The sequence below is a fragment of the Hyaena hyaena genome, unplaced genomic scaffold, assembly GCF_003009895.1.
Source record: "Hyaena hyaena isolate Hyena2069 unplaced genomic scaffold, ASM300989v1 scaffold_188, whole genome shotgun sequence".
NCBI classification, from domain to species: domain Eukaryota; kingdom Metazoa; phylum Chordata; class Mammalia; order Carnivora; family Hyaenidae; genus Hyaena; species Hyaena hyaena.
Window position 1 is genome coordinate 2,461,914 of NW_024080819.1, and position 17,369 is coordinate 2,479,282.

The 17,369-nt window shown below is 36.4% G+C and overlaps 1 protein-coding gene across 4 annotated transcripts in view; it reads right to left on the reverse strand.

The window, feature by feature from the left end:
• Positions 1–17,369, reverse strand: part of ATG10 (autophagy related 10) — a 246,380-nt gene that overhangs the window by 176,294 nt on the left and 52,717 nt on the right. For all 4 annotated transcript variants that reach the window (XM_039241059.1, XM_039241057.1, XM_039241058.1 and 1 more), the window contains exon 3: positions 5,709–5,816. In XM_039241059.1, the coding sequence (XP_039096990.1) occupies positions 5,709–5,816 (108 nt within the window). The remainder of the gene's footprint in view (positions 1–5,708; positions 5,817–17,369) is intronic.

The window sequence follows — 17,369 nt, forward strand, 5'->3', positions numbered from 1 at the left end:
TACCCCATCACTCTATGATGTATATTTATACTCTAAATAAAATAAAAATTTGCTTTTGTCTTTTAACTTTATCAAAATATCTCAAGAAAAACCAAGAGTACAATTGGATCTACTATATTAATACTTATTTTCTTTAACAACCCATTTACCTATCAATATTAGATTCATCATATCAATAAATAAATACTGACTAACTATTACACATGCGTCCATTTGTATCAATGTACATTAAATATAAAAGAGTTTCTGGTATTTTAACATTGCGTTAATAATTACATTCTCAAATACTAGGGGTAATCATGGTTATTACTCATTATTTACATTTCCCAACATGTCTATACTTTAATCTAAAAATAGCAGTTGCTTTACAAAGAAATTGTTAACACTGAGCGCTGTTGCTTGTAACTTATTCCATTATTGAACACACACACACACACACCCCCAACATTATGACACAGAAGTATATTTTGGACATACAAAAAAATAGAACTCGCCATAGAAGCCACTTAATAAAATCCTTAGGGCAAATGAGTAGATTTGAAGACCTGGTTACCTCAGAAGATCATCATTCTCTTGAATATGTTCTTTTGGCAATTGAGATCATCTCCAGTTACTGATTCTCGGCTTTATGCTTCAGGGAATTTATGATAGGTTGTTTTTGTTGAGGGCTCTCTATAATATTCTACCTGCTCTAGACTAAAGAAAGTCCCAGTTAGTGAACTACAAGGCCTTAGGACAAAACTCCTTTCTCCAGTAACATGCTATTGCTATCTTTATGACTCTATCATTTTCATAGTTTTAAAAAATGTAATGTGAAGTTACAACCTGAGGCTCTAAAGTAATGAAGATGGTAAATGAATAAATAAAATATGCTCCACACCCATCTCAGACACCTCTTCAAAAGGAAGAAATGGAAATGGAACTTTAGCAATCTAACTTCAGACCGAAAAAGCCAAACTTCAGTAATATAAAAAATAATTGACCAACTTAAAATAAATATGTATGGATATCTGAACTGAATTAATCAAAGGGCAAAATCTGGGCATCTCTGGCCTATGAAAATGATTCAGAATGTCATAAGTGAAGAAGTTAGAGATAAAATGAAAATATAAAGCCGTGTCAGCCAGAAAAACAGTTCTATAGGAAAGACTTTCTCAGATATTTTCTTCTTCAAGCATTCATCGAACATTTTTTTTTCCTTGAGAGAGAGGGAGAAAGGAGAGAACATGTGCACTGTACGAAAGGGGCAGGAGAGAGAGAGGGAATCTCAAGCAGGCACCATGCTCAGCACAGAGCCTGACATGGGGCTCAATTCCACAACCCTGGGATCATGACCTGAACTGAAACCAAGAGTCGGATGCTCAACCAACTGAGCCACCCAGGTGCCCCACAACAATAAATGTCTTATCTAATATGATTAACCTATAAGAATTACTATTCCTCAAAGCCAACACTAAGCAACACCCCAATATATTTCAGAGGATCCTGTATACCCTCTCATTCTTTTAACTACCATTTTGAATTACATTTTAAAAATTTCAAAGAAGGTATTATAGATTGTGATTTTCTCAAATTACTTCACTTATATATTACATTATATTTCACTTTGATTTTTAAAATCCTGTGATTATCTACATGCCATTGGAGATAATTTTATAGTCATAAAAATCATGAACCCAGCTATCTTTCTACAATCAAGAATGCTGGTTCTGGTTAGAACAAGGAAGTGAGTTGATTTCCCACATCATAGAGTGCCAAAAACAAAACAAAACAAAGCTGAAACAACTTTTAGCAAAGGCATTCCTTTAAACACTTGTAGATTGGAAATGTACATATATGGAACTTTTGGGCTTTAAAATCTTAAGAAAACTCAGCTTTAAAATCTTAAGAAAACTCCCCTAGCTTTGTCTTCTACACAATGCAGGACTTCTTTGCATAATAACAGAGGCTAGGTTACATGCTGGTGGCCTGAGGACCTTTTGCAGCCCATAGGTATAGTCTGTGTAACCTGCACAATTTTTATTTTGTTTTGTTTTGTTTTGTTTTGTTTTAAGTAAACCAATGCAAAAAAATCTAGATCTTTGCCTTGTCTTGAAAATCCACCTGGAGCTGTATGTCTGCTGCCCTTTTGGATGAGTCATGCCATCTTCACTTCTCCATGGTCCCACCACTTCCCATTCACCCATGTCACTCATTCATCATGTGCCTGGTGCTTTAAGCATCTGAATATTTGGGTCAATGACCACTCACTGTTCCAGACAGAGAGTTATCCACTCTGTTGCTGAACATCTCCACGAAACGGGACAAAGCATACAACCCTGCAAGTTGACCGATTTCACTGCAGGCAACATTAAACATTAGAGAGAATTGTCTAGAATGATTTGCAAACATGAGCTAGTTCTATCCTCAAAAGCAGAGTAAATTTACTGTCTCTTCCATGGAAAAGGCTTCTAGGTATCTGAAGACAACAAACTTTCCTAGGTCTTCATTTGCCGTTTAATGTCTCATAGCAATGTTTGTAAGCTCACCTATGGCCCTTGAGATGCTTCTCTGCATGGATGAATTCTATTTATGATTTATTTTTTAACTCTTACTGTGTATTCGTTTATTATATATTTTAGTTATCAGTGTTCTTCACATGAAATAATGTAATAGTTCCTTGATCTAGATCAATGGTTCTCAAACTTTCTGGTCTCAGGATCCCTTTACATGTTTAAAATTCATTAGAGATCCCAATGAGCTTTTAAGAAAGTTATACCTAGGGGTGCCTGGGTGGTTTAGTCGGTTAAGCGTCCGACTTTCGCCTAGGTCATGATCTCGCGGTTCGTGGGTTCAAGACCCACGTCGGGCTCTGTGCTGACTGCCAGCTCAGAGCCCAGAGCCTGTTTCAGTCTGTGACTCCCTCTCTCTCTGACCCTCCCCTGCTCAAGTTGTCTCTCTCTCTCTCTTACAGAAATAATAAATTAAAAAAAAAAGTTATATCTAAAAAAAAAAGTTATATCTATTGGCATTCACTGTGTTAGCAATTAACACTAAAATTTTTAAAAATACATGTATTAATTCATTTAAAATACATGTTATTATAGTGGCATATTTCTATGAAAAATAAACACATTTTCCAAAACAATACTGTCTCTCCCCTTTCATCTAAACACAGAACTTGCATATACATATTTATTGTATATCCCATTTTGTTGGTTCCTGGTTACTCTTTGGTAGTGGACACTTGATCCCTTAAGGCCAGTGCACCCTGCCCCACTTAGTGTTTGGATTGTTGGCTGATAACACACAGTAGATTTATTCAGTAACACTGAAGCCACCCTGCTTGGGAAGCTATGTCTACCTCCACTTCGTCCAATGACTGACCGACAAGCCAGTGATTGTCACAGAGTACAAAAAGACTCATCCCAATGACACAAAGCAGAACCAATTCTGGGGGTAGTTTGTGCTCCAGAGCTTCCCATGGGATTGGACCCAAGTTAGTTTCTAGTTGAGACCACATTATTCCTTAGCTTTTTATCCCTTGTCCTATCATGCTTCTGTCACTCACTCCCTTCTAAAAGCTTATCCCTAACAAATGGGTGAATAGGCACTTCCATCTCAAGCTCTGCTTCTGGCAAACCCAACCTAAGACATCTTTCATCTCACCAAGATTACTGCAATATCAACTCCTGTCATACATCAGATCAACTAGCCATCTCAGCTGCGCAGCGTCTCAAATATGCTAAGCATTCTATCATAGAGCAGTGCAGCGGTTCTCAAAATGTGATCCCTGAACCAGCAGCAGTAGCAGCATTTGGGAACTTGTTAGAACTGCAAACTCTCGGGCCCGTTCCAGGCCTAGTGAATCAAACATGCCATCACAGATATGTGCCATAATTAACGAATCCATTACTGCTCTGTATTTCAGCATTTTTCCTTCTTTCCTAGTATAAATAATAGTGAAACGAATGTACTTGCAGTTAAATCTCTGTGTACATTTCTAATTATTCTACGAATATTTGTCTTCAGTTTAGTTTGAGGTAGAAGCATTAAATTAAAAAAAAAAAAAAAAAAAAGTACTGATAGATGACCAGAGGGACAAGCATGTAATAAAGCAGGCACAACAAATAATGGAAGAATCTAGGTGAGGAGAATATGGATGTTGACTGCAAAATTCTTAACAACCTTTTCATGTTTCAAATTTGTTAGAAAATGTTGAAAAGATTTATATTTTATGAGGTTAACTCCTAGAATTGGAATAGATTTTTTGTAGTATGTGCCCATCTTTAAACTCTGTGAAGTTAAAACATCAACCAGAAAGTGTCAGTTCCCTCACACTGTCAACGCTGCTTTTTAGTTCTTTTCAAATCTCTGCCAACTGGTTAGGCATAAACTGGTAATTCATCTTTTAAATCACCATTTCTGTGTGCATTTTTTAAGTTAATATATAATGAATTGAAAAGCTTCCTAACATGCTTGGCTTCAGATGTGATGTTGGTTATTTGAACTACGAAGCAGTAATCAGGATTTGAGCACACACCCAGGGCACACAGCTTATTACCAAGCATAATACTCTTAAGAATAACTTGCAAACTGAATTATATTGGCAAGAGTTACTTCTAGGCCAGTGTCATACACAGCCAGTGGGGGAAGAGGGTTTGGGGAGCTAATGCTGGATTGCCAAATGGGTCTGATTTAACAGATCCTGGGAAAGGATCTTTCTTCCTTCACAAGAAAAGCGAACTCTCCCATTTTACCAGGGTGCTCAGAATTCCAAGCATTAGTATTTTCTTCCTTTATGTTGAGGCAATTAGATCCCCATCAATTCTATTTTAGAATTCAAGTATTTTACTTCAGAATAGGCTCTACAAAATTATGGTGTACCCAAAGGATGGAATGCAATGAAGCCATTTAAAAAGAACTATGGAATTCTACATTTACTGACATGTGAAGACATCTATGATATATTACTTGTGCATTGCAAAACAAGAAAAGTATGTATGTGTCTGTATGATTGAAAATGTGTGGAAGGATATTTACTAAAATATTAATAGTGGCCACCTCCAGTTAAAGGACATATGGCAGTTTTTGTACTCTTTACATATTTCTTTATTGTTTACTTTTGCCACAGATACATAAAAATTTCTTTATTAACAATAACAATATAAGAAGGCTATTTGCATTTTGATAAAGATAAAATTGAAAGTATCCCAGAAAACCACTAAGCCATTAGCACCTTATTAAAATTTAATTTAGGAAGATTTTTAAGTCAAGGTTAAAGTCCCCTAAGGAATGAGACCCAGATCCAGCATATTTTAAAAGGCATAGAGTTTTAAAGGGAAAAGAATCAAAGGCAAACTAGGCAAAGAGGTCTCCAGCCATGTACTCATCAGCTAAGGGATAGGTCTGAGGCGTCCCGGGAGGATTTCACTGGAGAAAAATCAATAGGCAATGGAAGTCACCCATGATCTTCAGATCCAAGAGAAACCAAAAGGGTGAAGGCACAGAGTCTGTAAGGACTCAGTAGGTCTTAACTCTACCACAATTCCTGCTTTCAATATTATAGACGAAAATACCTCCTCATCAATGATGTTCAATTTTCCCCCTACAGCAGGCCCAGGATCCAATGCCAGTTAATTTTTTCAAATATATATTTAAAATTTAAATTGTTGCCTTTATATTTCAAAAAGACTGAAAAGGAGAAGAAGACATATTAAACCACTTACCTCCATGGGAAGACACGTCTGGACACAGGAAGATGTTCCCGAATGTGACGTCAGAGTCTCAGGTTTAACTTGAAAGTGTGTTTTGTACATGTAGCCGTCAGAGCAGTCCTGTGTTCCATCACCAAAGAATACACAGGAAAATATCAATTATTTTAAGAATTCATCATTTTAAGAACTACAGTTTCCCCTAAGTTTCAAACTGAATAATAAAAAACTAAATATATTAAAAGAAATGAGAAAATATGGATAAAGAAATTCATCCAATAAACCCTAGACAAAGTAGGTACTCATTGAATAGAAGTTTTAATCCTCTACCATTCTCACTTACTAATGATGTTCCCCCTTCTCTTAGATCTCCCTCCTCCTTCTTCTTCCTAAGCAGTCCATAGAACGTAAGTCATAGAGCGAAACTTTAGGTCAGCAGCTTTTAAAAAGTATTTAAACTTAAAGAAATATTTCATCACATATTAACATTCTTTTCATGGCCTATATCAAAAGAGAAATTTAAGGAGGACTGCAACAGATCTTGAAGCTGGTAGGGGCCTTCCATTCTGACTTCTTGTTCAAGGCAATATCTCCATTAAACATCACAGCAAAGTAAGTATGCAGCACTTGCCTGAGCATTTCCAGGAAGCCGTGCTTTACTCCTTTACACAACCACCGCCTCCATTTTCATACATAATACATTGTTCACTGAGAAAGTATTATACTGCATTGAAATGTTTGTCTTTAATCTTTACTCATTGGTTTTAGCTCGGCTCTCCAGAGTCTAAAGTCTCTTCCACAAAGCCATTCATTCTTTAAAACCTTGAAGACAACTACCACCATTTTCAAATGTTCCATGGGGAAGATGGGATTTCCAAGCCCTTTATCAGTTTGTACTGTTCACATCTTTCTTATACTTGCTCTTAAATATACTAATGGATAATGTTTATCTAATTGTGGTCAGTTCCATTGTTTTAAGCAGAATTTGGCTGAATGCAATAAGGTCCTATATAAAAATGTAATACCTCCTCATCTATAAATTTACCTACATATCAATGAATATTATTAATTCTCCACCAAACTGTCATACTAACACTCACATTTTAACAGAATTTAAAGTTACAATTAAGGAAGATGTGATTACTGAATCTGACGCAGTAGTTAAAATACAGAATAGCATTCCAACTAAAACCATTCATAATTCACTTAAATGCTTTCACTAAGATTCAAAAATCCAGTTTTTATCTATAAGAAAAGAAAATTTTATACTGCCTTTTAATACTGCATTTTTAAAAATTTTGTCATGCCAACTATGTAAGAGCACTGGATTTGAGGTAACTGCACTAATTAGAATAATGCCCTTTCTCAATTCATGTCCACCTGGAACTGTGAATGTGCCTTTATGTGGGAAACAGGGTCTATGCAAAAGTTAAGAGGGGGTCATACTGGAACAGAGTAGACCCTGAATCCAATGTGACTGGTGTCCTTACAAGAGGGAAATTTGGCTAGAGACACAGATACAAAGTGGAGAAGGCCACAGAAAAGCAGACACACAGACTGAAGTGGTGCATCCACAAGCCAAAGAATGCCAGCAGTTGCCACCAATCACCAGAAGGTAGAAGACACTAGGAAAGATTTTTAAAAGGGAGTGTTGCCCAGCAGACATGTTGTTTTTTAACTCCCAACCTCCAGAACTGTAAGAGAATATATTTGTTTTAAACCATTCAGCTCATAGTACTTTCTTATGGTAGCCCTAGGAAACTACTACAAGAATTATATTTTCTGAAAATTCTAGTGGTACCTTTACAATGCCTCCCAGTTGCCTGGGCTGATGCTTTCCCAGCACTTACAAAAGAATGCTTCTGTTTGGTCCTGATCAGCACCAGTTTTAATTGGCTGGACCCAACCTATTCTGATTGGTTGATACCACTGCCACAGGTTGTCAAATATTTTGAATATTATTCCTCCCTGTAAAATAAGCTATTACGTATCCACTACTATCACCTTTTATTATTTCATTTAAGTTATACATTTTGTAGAAGTAATCATTGTTTTAAATTCTAGCTCTGCACCATCTAAACACAAAGCATATACCCTGATTGCCTTCTACCACTGAAATCTCTGTATTTAGGGAACATAAATGACTTTTAATACTGGCTTGAATTGAGAAAGATATATGTAGTGAGTGTAGATATTGTTGCTGTTTTTACATCAGTTATTTATTTCCATATCTTCTGGAAGAGTAGCCAATTTTCTTCTAGTGAAGCATTCCCTACTCCCCTGTCAGTGTGGACATGGCTTCCCAAGTATAAGAATGATCAAATGACTCTGTTCTGGCCAATAAGGGCATCAGTTCTGTGACCTCAGAAAGTCAGAAAGGCAAAATATCTACTCAAGGCCAATGAGAACAATTCAGGACTTCAGTTAGGGGATGTGGGAGGGTATTCTCTTTCCTACAGGATTTCAACCAGGAAGACTGGCAGCCTTGGTAGTATTGATAGCCATCAAGTTATTGAATAGAACCTGAGAATGAAGCCAATGCAGAGGAAAGCAAGACCATGAGATGCAGAAAAATCAGATCCTGATTACACTGTTTACACCAGCCAAACTTAATGCTAGTTCTACCTTCAAATTTTGCAGGTACATGGCTTCAAAAAGTCCCTTCTTGGTTTCATCCAATTTGGATTGGGCTTTCTGTCACTTGCAACTAAAATAATCTTTCTATAAAATGACCTGTATCGTGTTTATTACTTTAAAACTAGATGAGTTTTCCTGCTGCTGAGAATTGGCCTCCTATGAATACAGAAAGAGGCTCTGAAATAATAAAATACTTTGACTTGAATGAATAAATAAACTAGATAAATTTCTACTATATTATATGATCACCCTCATTAGAATAGATAATCAATAGTTTATTATATAAAAGATTTACCAAATACAGTAAAACCACAATGATATGTGTTTGTGAGACAAAAAAAGTACTGGCAGTCTGCAATTGAAAAATAATCTAGCTAAAGAAGAAACAAACAAACAAAAAAAACCTCTTAAGACATTCAGAGAAGAGTTAGAACTAAACTGTGTGTACTGAATCTGATCCATCACATGAAGGTAACTATTCTTTCATGAGGGATGATCCTACAACCTCTTCTTAAAGCACACTCTAATACAAGGCAAAATACATCTCCTTTGACACCAAGAGGTTAACTTAAAAATTCCTATGCACCTGTGTTATAAAATCTAAATGTATCATCTGATCTCTTTTCCAATGAATTAAGATAGAAAGATGTGCCATTTTTAATGTTACTTGTAATTTAAGGGATGTTATTTCTATTGTAGGTACTTTCTGATACTATTTATTGGTGTCTATAAAGAGATACACAGAACTTTTGATGCAGCCTACAAATGGTCATGGTAAATTTCTTTCCAGTATCAATTTCTTAATAGTCAAGATTAGCCTTGAAAAATTAAATATAGAAAAAAAGAATTTATAGAATATTAGCTTCCTTTCAAACATTTACTTCCACAGAATTAGGCCTTCTCCTACACTGTTTTAATTTAAGACAGAAAAACATGTGCCGTTTTTCACTGTTGGAGGTTGCGTTTGTAGAGACAAGCAAATATAAAAGCATGAGGAACTGCCCCCTGAGCTAGTCTACAGTCTGTCCTGCCCAATAAATGATAATTAACTCAAATCCCAACTGACTTTTCTAGTTGACACTCAACTCTAGCTTCCCTGTATACTTTCTATAGTTATGACACCTTACAATTCACTGTTAAGTTTTCTTTAATTTTTTAACATGTGTGAGTTTTGCTTCCCCCAATCAATCCAAAGTTAGGGCTAGGCCCCAGCCCCTGGGGAAAAAATGGTCCTAACTACAGAGTCTGATTGCACATAAAAACCTGGTGCCTGGTCCCCATGGAATCTGAACATACCCTGGACCAGAAAAGCAGAAGGAACAAAGGAAACCTTGCAGTTTATCCAACTCAACCCTCTCATGTTAGAGACCAGAGGGTGAAGTACTGAAGTATTTTTAAGAAACTTGTCTTATAGCTAAATGGGGGAACCGCTGGAAGTGGAAAGCAAGCCACCTGACCCCAGTGCTCTTTATACCACACTAAGCAATTCTGCCAGAGATCAGCATCATGGCAGAAACATGCTTACTGACTGTCGTGGAGTGGTGAAAACTCACACTTTGCACAGTGAGTAACAAGCGAAGCATTCAAGCGTGGTCTGGGAACCAGGAGCCTCCTTGTCACCTGGGAGCTTGTTAGACACACAGAATCTCAAGCTCTGCTCAAGACCCTCTGAATCAGAATCCGTATGTAACAGGATCCCAGGTGATTTGCCTGCACTTTTGGAAGCACTGAGGCAACATGTACAGCAATCCCTGATTCAAACGGAGTGTAGATTGATTACATTAAACAATAGTTCTCAACCTTAGCTGGGGTTCCCCTCAGACCAGTGAAGTCACGACCTTTCTGTAGACTATAATGAAGAGCCAGGATTGAGAATTACATCACTTAATTCATTGAAGTTCCCATTTTGAACTTTAAGACCAGAGTCAACCAAGTAATCCATAGCTGTCTTGGGGGAAATGGCCACAAACAACTCCCAACCTCTAGGAATACCATGGCTCACTTGGAGCTCTCCATATACTGGCCTCTGTGAATACTCATCTTGAGCTGTGACAGTGCTGAGACTGCTTTTTAAGTGGTCTATACTACTACCTGAAAGCTCACTTTTTGGCAACTTGCCTAGCCTTAACCTAGGCCTCTGTAATGGCCATTAATCTCGTAACTTATAACTGTCACTGTCCTATGTCTAACTACACTTCAGCCATCAGAACTCCTAGCTGCCCATCTGCCACAATGTAGGTTACTTCATTCCATCACTGCAGAAGAGAAACTAATAGAAAGTGCCCAGGTGCTGTAAGCCAAACACCAGTGAAAAAGAGAACACTTCCTCCTCACAGTCAAAACTCAAGTTATCTCCATAGAATGCCCTTCACCTTATACTAAAATAAGGAATAAAGACTTATATGAGAAAAACAATGCCATAAATGTGCTAGATAAAAACAATGGAAAATATATGTATATGATTTTATATTTATATGTTTATATATATTTTTAAGATATTTAAAAAACAGGGGTGCCTGGGTGTCCGACTTCGGCTCAGGTCATGATCTCACAGTTCATGGGTTCAAGCCCCGCGCTGGGCTCTGTGCTGACAGTTAGCTCAGAGCCTGGAGGCTGCTTTAGGTTGCATTTCCCTTTCTCTCTGACCCTCCCCTGCTCACGCTGTCTCTTTCTCTCTCATAAATGAATAAAACAGTAAATTTTAAAAAAATTTAAGATATTTAAAAAATAGATTAAAATTTCACAGTCACAATAAAATATTGATAATTTCCACTCCATGGGGAAAAAAACCTTAACACCATAAAGTCAAAGAACAAATATCAAAATATAAAAAATAGATGTGTAGCCATATCGTAGAAAAGAACTAATTGTGTCAATATATAAATACCTTTAATTTCTACAACGTATTGATAGTTCCAATAAACCAATATATAAAAGACTAACAGCTCAATAGGAAAATGAGCAAAGGATATAAACAGTTCACTACAGAGGAAGTACATATGGATATTAATCAGGTTAATAGGTTTAATGTTTCCCATAAGATAATTGCAAATTAAAACTATGTGATACCATTTTTTACCTATCAGATTGGCAAAGATAAAAAAGGATGAAATATAGCGTGTGGATAAAGATGTAAATAAAATAGGTAGGCACGGTCATATGTTGCCAGGGGCAGGGTAAATTAGTATAACCTCCTTGGGGAACAAGTTGGCAATAACTACCCAAATTAAAATGCACATGTCTTCCACCCAGAAATGCATCTTACAGATAGAGTTGCACATGTAGGAAATAGAATTCATGCAACGATATGTATAAAGTATTATTCCACAACATAATATTGGAAATAACCTAAATGCCTATCAGTGAAGTTAAATAAATTATGGTTATATCCAAGTAATGGAATGTTATGCAGCCATAAAAAATGAGTAAGTATTGATATGGAAGAATAACTAAAGTAGATCATTAAGGGGAAAAATGTTCAGAACAGTCTGCACATATGTATATTATGCTACCATTTGTTTAAATACAAATGCATACACTTTTGTGTATACTGAATGTATCTGGAAGAACACCCATGACACTGATATCACTGACGACCTCTCAAGATGCAGGTGAAGAGAGTGGTAGTGTTAGGAAGGAAACTTACTTTTTTTAGTGCACAAACCCTTCTGTGCCTATAAATAGCACTACATGTTAAACAAATACTTCATTGATTGTCCTTTGAACATATGCCTCCAGGCTACCACACTACTATAATAAATTCCCATATTGAACTTCTAGGGGGAAAATGTCTTGCAAGTTGTATAGAACCCGAGAAAGACAAGTTTTCTAGTGTGGTGCTGACTGTGTATTGGATGGGGATCTAAAGATTTCCTAACAGAACATGTTTGTGTCTGCTTTCTCACAAGTTGCCATGGCCTATGCCATCCAGAGAGCTGTTATGCCTTTTGGAATCCAGCTATCCAAATAATTATAGGGCTTCTGTTGTTGAATTTTAATAAGGTTTTAATGGTCTCTAAAAAAAACACTGCTATCTAAAAAAAAAAAAAAAAAAAAAAGGTGGTTATCTAAGGACTTCAGCTCTACTTTGGAGTAGTCTTGCATATAGGACTTAAACTCAAGTTAACTGCCCAGAATGGCAAGTTTGCTAGGGAGGAATTAAGGCATGCAGAAGTTTCTAGGTCATTGCCAACACTGATCAAACAGTCCTTTCAGGGTCAGTGGAACCTGACCTTACCTGACCTGACCATACCTAGGCCATAAATCTCACATGGTTATTCTTTCCCTCTGTAAGAGATCAAATCAATACTACCAATAGCTGCCCGTAGCTGATGAATCTTAGGGGTGAAAAAAGAAAGTAAAAACTGCCTCTGGAAAGCAAAGATTACACTGGGTTGATCAGATATTAAACTAATATCTGTCCACTTTTTAAAAAGCCAAAGTATTGTTAAGGATTTAGAGATCCTCCAGAACACAATTCTAAATATGTTAATGTGTTCCCTCCTCATGCCCACCCCATCTGACTAACTCTAGTTTCAATTTCTGATACCCTTATACCTTCCAAATGCATTTGGAATGCATTTCCAAAAATGTCAAAAAGATCAAAAACTCAGGAAAACCAAAATCCAAAAGTAAAACTAAGGATATAATACATTTCAGCTTTAAAAAAGAGCTTTGTATATCTCTATTTTTCCCTGGTCTTGTGGTATTTTGGAGTTGATCAAACATACTACAGTCATTTATTAAGTAATCTACCCTTACCTAAAACTTTCTAGGGCAGAGGACTGGAGATGTACCTCAGCTCCAGCTAAGGAAGCTGAGGCTGTCCTTTTAGGAAAAAATTAAATCTTCTGGCTGGATCCCATCCAATATAGGCTGATACCCCCTTGTTTCATCATTTGCACAATACAACCCATAATTACTGCTTTTTTTGGTGACCTAACATCTGAATGCATTTGTTCATTAGCTGGAAATCAAACAACACAAAAACATGTGACCATTGGCCCTTGAATGGACGCTCTCTGGCTCTTCCCAGTTAAAAGAGCTTTCTTTGCATAGTCAAGGTATGAAAAGCAAAGACAACCTGTAGAATTTTGACTGAAATATTATTCCAAGGCAGCAGCATATCAGTGGGTTATACTGCCTTCTATCACAATACTTAGTTCAGCATTGAATCTTGTTTACATTAGCACACTCACTGTATACTTTTATTAGGTTTAAATTTCTAATCAACCTATAAACAAGGCAAAGGGAACTAATTATAATTAATGAATAAAATCTAAATATTATAAATCTTGATGATATAAAAATAATAATATAATTAATTTAAACAAACAGAAGTAGAACAGGAAGAAATGTGAGAGATGACAGTATAAGCACACTAAATTCCTCATCCATTACAACAGGAATCAATTCTTATTGTCCAAAGATGAGAAATCAGGAAATAGAAGTACATTATTTAAGATTAAAGGGATAACTATGAAAATAACTCAGGAGTTATTCTTAATCAATAGGGGCTCCAATAAACAAATTTAAATCATCCATAAAACAGAATATGCAACCATCAGAAATGAGATATTTCTGTACATGTTCACAAAGAAAGATGCCATGATATAATGCTAGGTGGAAAAAGCAAGTTACAGAACAATGATCCCATTTATATAAATACATTATAAATGTGCATTCATATACTTATATGTACATAGAAAACAAACTACAGATCTGAATCAGAGGAAAGAAAATATTTTCATCTGTATTGTATATGTCTATGTATTATTAAAGTTTTTACAATGACTATGCACTATTTTTCCTTGTAAAAATAAAATAAAATAAAGATCCAATTCATGGAAGAAAAGACTATTCTAGGAAGACTAAATAAGGAAAGTTTTAAACTTTCCTTCCACTCTCAAATCAAAATTATTCTAAGAACCATAAAAAAATTAACCATATATATATTAATTTTTGTTTTTACTTTCTTTCCTTTATAAACTAACCCTCTAGTTGCTAAGCCAAAACAAGGTCAACATTTCTTTCCTAGAATTCTAGCATATCTTCAGCAAACATCTTTTTGGCTACTTAAAGTTTCAATTTTAAAGGCCTTCAATTTTTTGTTTTCAGTAAAGACATACTGAGAAGCCATCACTGTGCTCATGTGTCCATGAAGTTTGTTTTCTAACAATAGTCCTGCTCCCTTTTCCTGGCAGGACTCGCACACCTGCCAAGTCCTCCCTCTTTTTACCTCCTTTCCCTTCCTGACTCCATATGGGCAAAAGAATACACTACCCTCCCCTTCCCCAAATGCACGTCAAACACAGAAAAGCACAGTGGCCCCAAGAAAAAAAGGGTAGAAGAAAATCAGCTATTTGTCAGATGAGAAAAGGTTACTGAGCAAATCTGGTGACATTATCTAAGGGAAGCATGCATTTATGTGCTTACACATACCTAAACAGCCTGCTTATTTCACGGAAGTTTTTAAAGAATGATTACAATTTAAAGAATGCTAAATCCCTTTTCTTTCTTGGAGTCAAAGCACCATAAAGTAACTTTAAATCACATTGGTTCCGTTTTCCTTATTAACACTTTCAGCAGGTATCTGTACAGTGTTAAGTTTCAGTATTAAGCATTTTGTGGGATTTCAGTCTCTTTTTCCTCTTTTGTTTTCTTAATAATGTTTGCAGGTTTTCCAACTTCCCCATTTGGAGTTTTCAATTTTCAGTTCATAGATATGGGACCTCCATCTGTGCCTCATACTTTTTTTATATTAAACAATTTGGTTTTGCCTCCCAGAGCACTCCTGCTTATTTGTGCCTAAGGAATGGCCAACAGCTACTACAAGTGATTAGAGGGGATGTGGGAAACCTGGTGCAAAAAAATAATTTTTTTTCTCTTTCCTTCTTCATTCAATTTAACTTTAGAGAGATTTACCATATTTTGTTTGCTCTAGTTGAAATGTTCTTAACGGTTTGTCACTGCTTTTCTAATATCATAGATTAAAAAACAAGCATATAAATGACCCAAGTGTTGACTCTCCCTATCTTGATTTCTAGATTTAAATTTACTCCAAATCTTACTCCTTTTATAAATGATTTTTTTATAAAATTATCTCTTCTAAGCAAACCATCCGAGAGAATTAAGAGTATTGAAGTAATTTTATACTTAAAGTAAACTGAAAGAAATGTGATAGTCTGACAGTAAAAATTATCAGGGTAGCAAGTTGTCAGTTTGATTTCAAAGCACTATTCTTGCAAAGCAGTACAAATAATTTATTAACTTTCTTAGTTTCTCATGAAATAAAGGGTGCCTGACCTTAAGCAGTTTAACTCAGAGAAGGCTCCTGCTGTGAGGGTGGGAAGAAGGCAAAAGGGAAGTCAGAAAGGCCTTCCTGACACAGATGGCACCTAAAGTATCACAAAATGGATAGCTTAAAACTACAGATATATATCATTCTCTCACCGTTCCAAATCTGGGGGCTCGATGTCCAAAATCAAGATGTTGGCATAACCATGCTCTCTCTTTAGGCTCTAGGGGAGAATTCTCTCTTGCCTTTTCCTAGATTTTGGTTGTTGCCAGCCCGTAGATGCAGCACTCGAATCTCTGCTTCTGTTTTCATGAAGCCTTTTCCCTTATGTGTCTGTATCTCTGTGTCGAAATCTCTCTGTTCTTATAAGGACACCAGTCATATTGTACTTAACAATACTCTAATCTAGTCTTAACTTGATTATATCTGCAAAGACGCTATTTCCAAACAAGTCACATGCACAGGTTCTGGGTAGACACATATTTGGGTGACACTGTTCAATTCAGTATAGATAGCAAAGCAGAAAGAGGTGAGTGAAAGGCAGTCACACAGCTCCTGCACCTAACACAGAGGCAGCTTGCCCAGAAGAACAGCCAAGGTAGGACAGAGTCGATGGTTAGTAATTCAGGAGCTATTTCAGTCTGAGCACACACAGTAAGCCAGATTCTCATGGCTACTGATGAAAACCAAAAGGCTTTTGACCAATCATACGAAAGAAGATACTGAGAGCTTTTAGAGAAGGCTGCACAGTAGTAGTACAATCACTGCTCTTTATCCATGGGGTCTGGATAATATGAGATTGAAGACTTTACTAAAAATCATTCTACTTGCCAAAAAGAGCATTCAATATCCACTATCTGGATCAATACCAGGAATGTGGCAAACTCACACTATTGGCAGAGAAGAGGGAAGAGGAGAAAAAAGAAAGGGAAGATGTTATCCTCTTAGCTTTTTTTTTTATTATTAATGTAACAAAAGATTCCTGACATATTTCCCAGAATGAGTCACAATCTCTGCCCTCATAGTCATCTCCATTCCAAGCCTGTGCATATGTAAAGCTTTTCTACCGGAATGCCCTCTCCTTCTGTATCTTCCATCAGAACTCCTCCTTCCCAGAGCATGATATGAGCAAGTCTCAGAAGAAGAAGGAAGCCTGTTGCCTCTGTATCAAGGCAAGTGCTATGTGAAATCTAGGCCAAGAGAATAGAAGAAGGCACAGAAGCACACTCCCTTGCCTCACACTTAGGCTACAAATCTTAGGGAGGCATCCTTTAATACTGCTTCTTTATTTCCGTGAGTTAATCATGTTCTCCCACTGCTCTGTTCTCTGTCTTGGGTTTGGATACAGAACAGTTGAACTGATGATCATATACCTGATAATATCTTAGCTTAAAATCTGTATTTGTTTAATTTAAATGTTTCCTATAATGGCAAAACACACTAGTATCCTTCAAGAAGTTTTGCGTTCTTCTAAGTGCCTCTTTAGTCTTCTATAGAATAGTGAAGATTAGATTTACTCTCCCATCATAAGCAACTAGAAAACTAAACAAAAAATATGAAATCATAACCTTCAGATATCGGGACACAAGCAGTGCAGGACAATAATTTCCAAGAGATTGGAAATAAACAAGGTAAAGTCTACAAATGCCTCTGCTCACTGCCTGGACAAAGCTCTTATAAAAGAAAAGATGTGATATGCTTAAATAATCTAAAGAATCACAGAAAGAGCAATAAAAATAAAT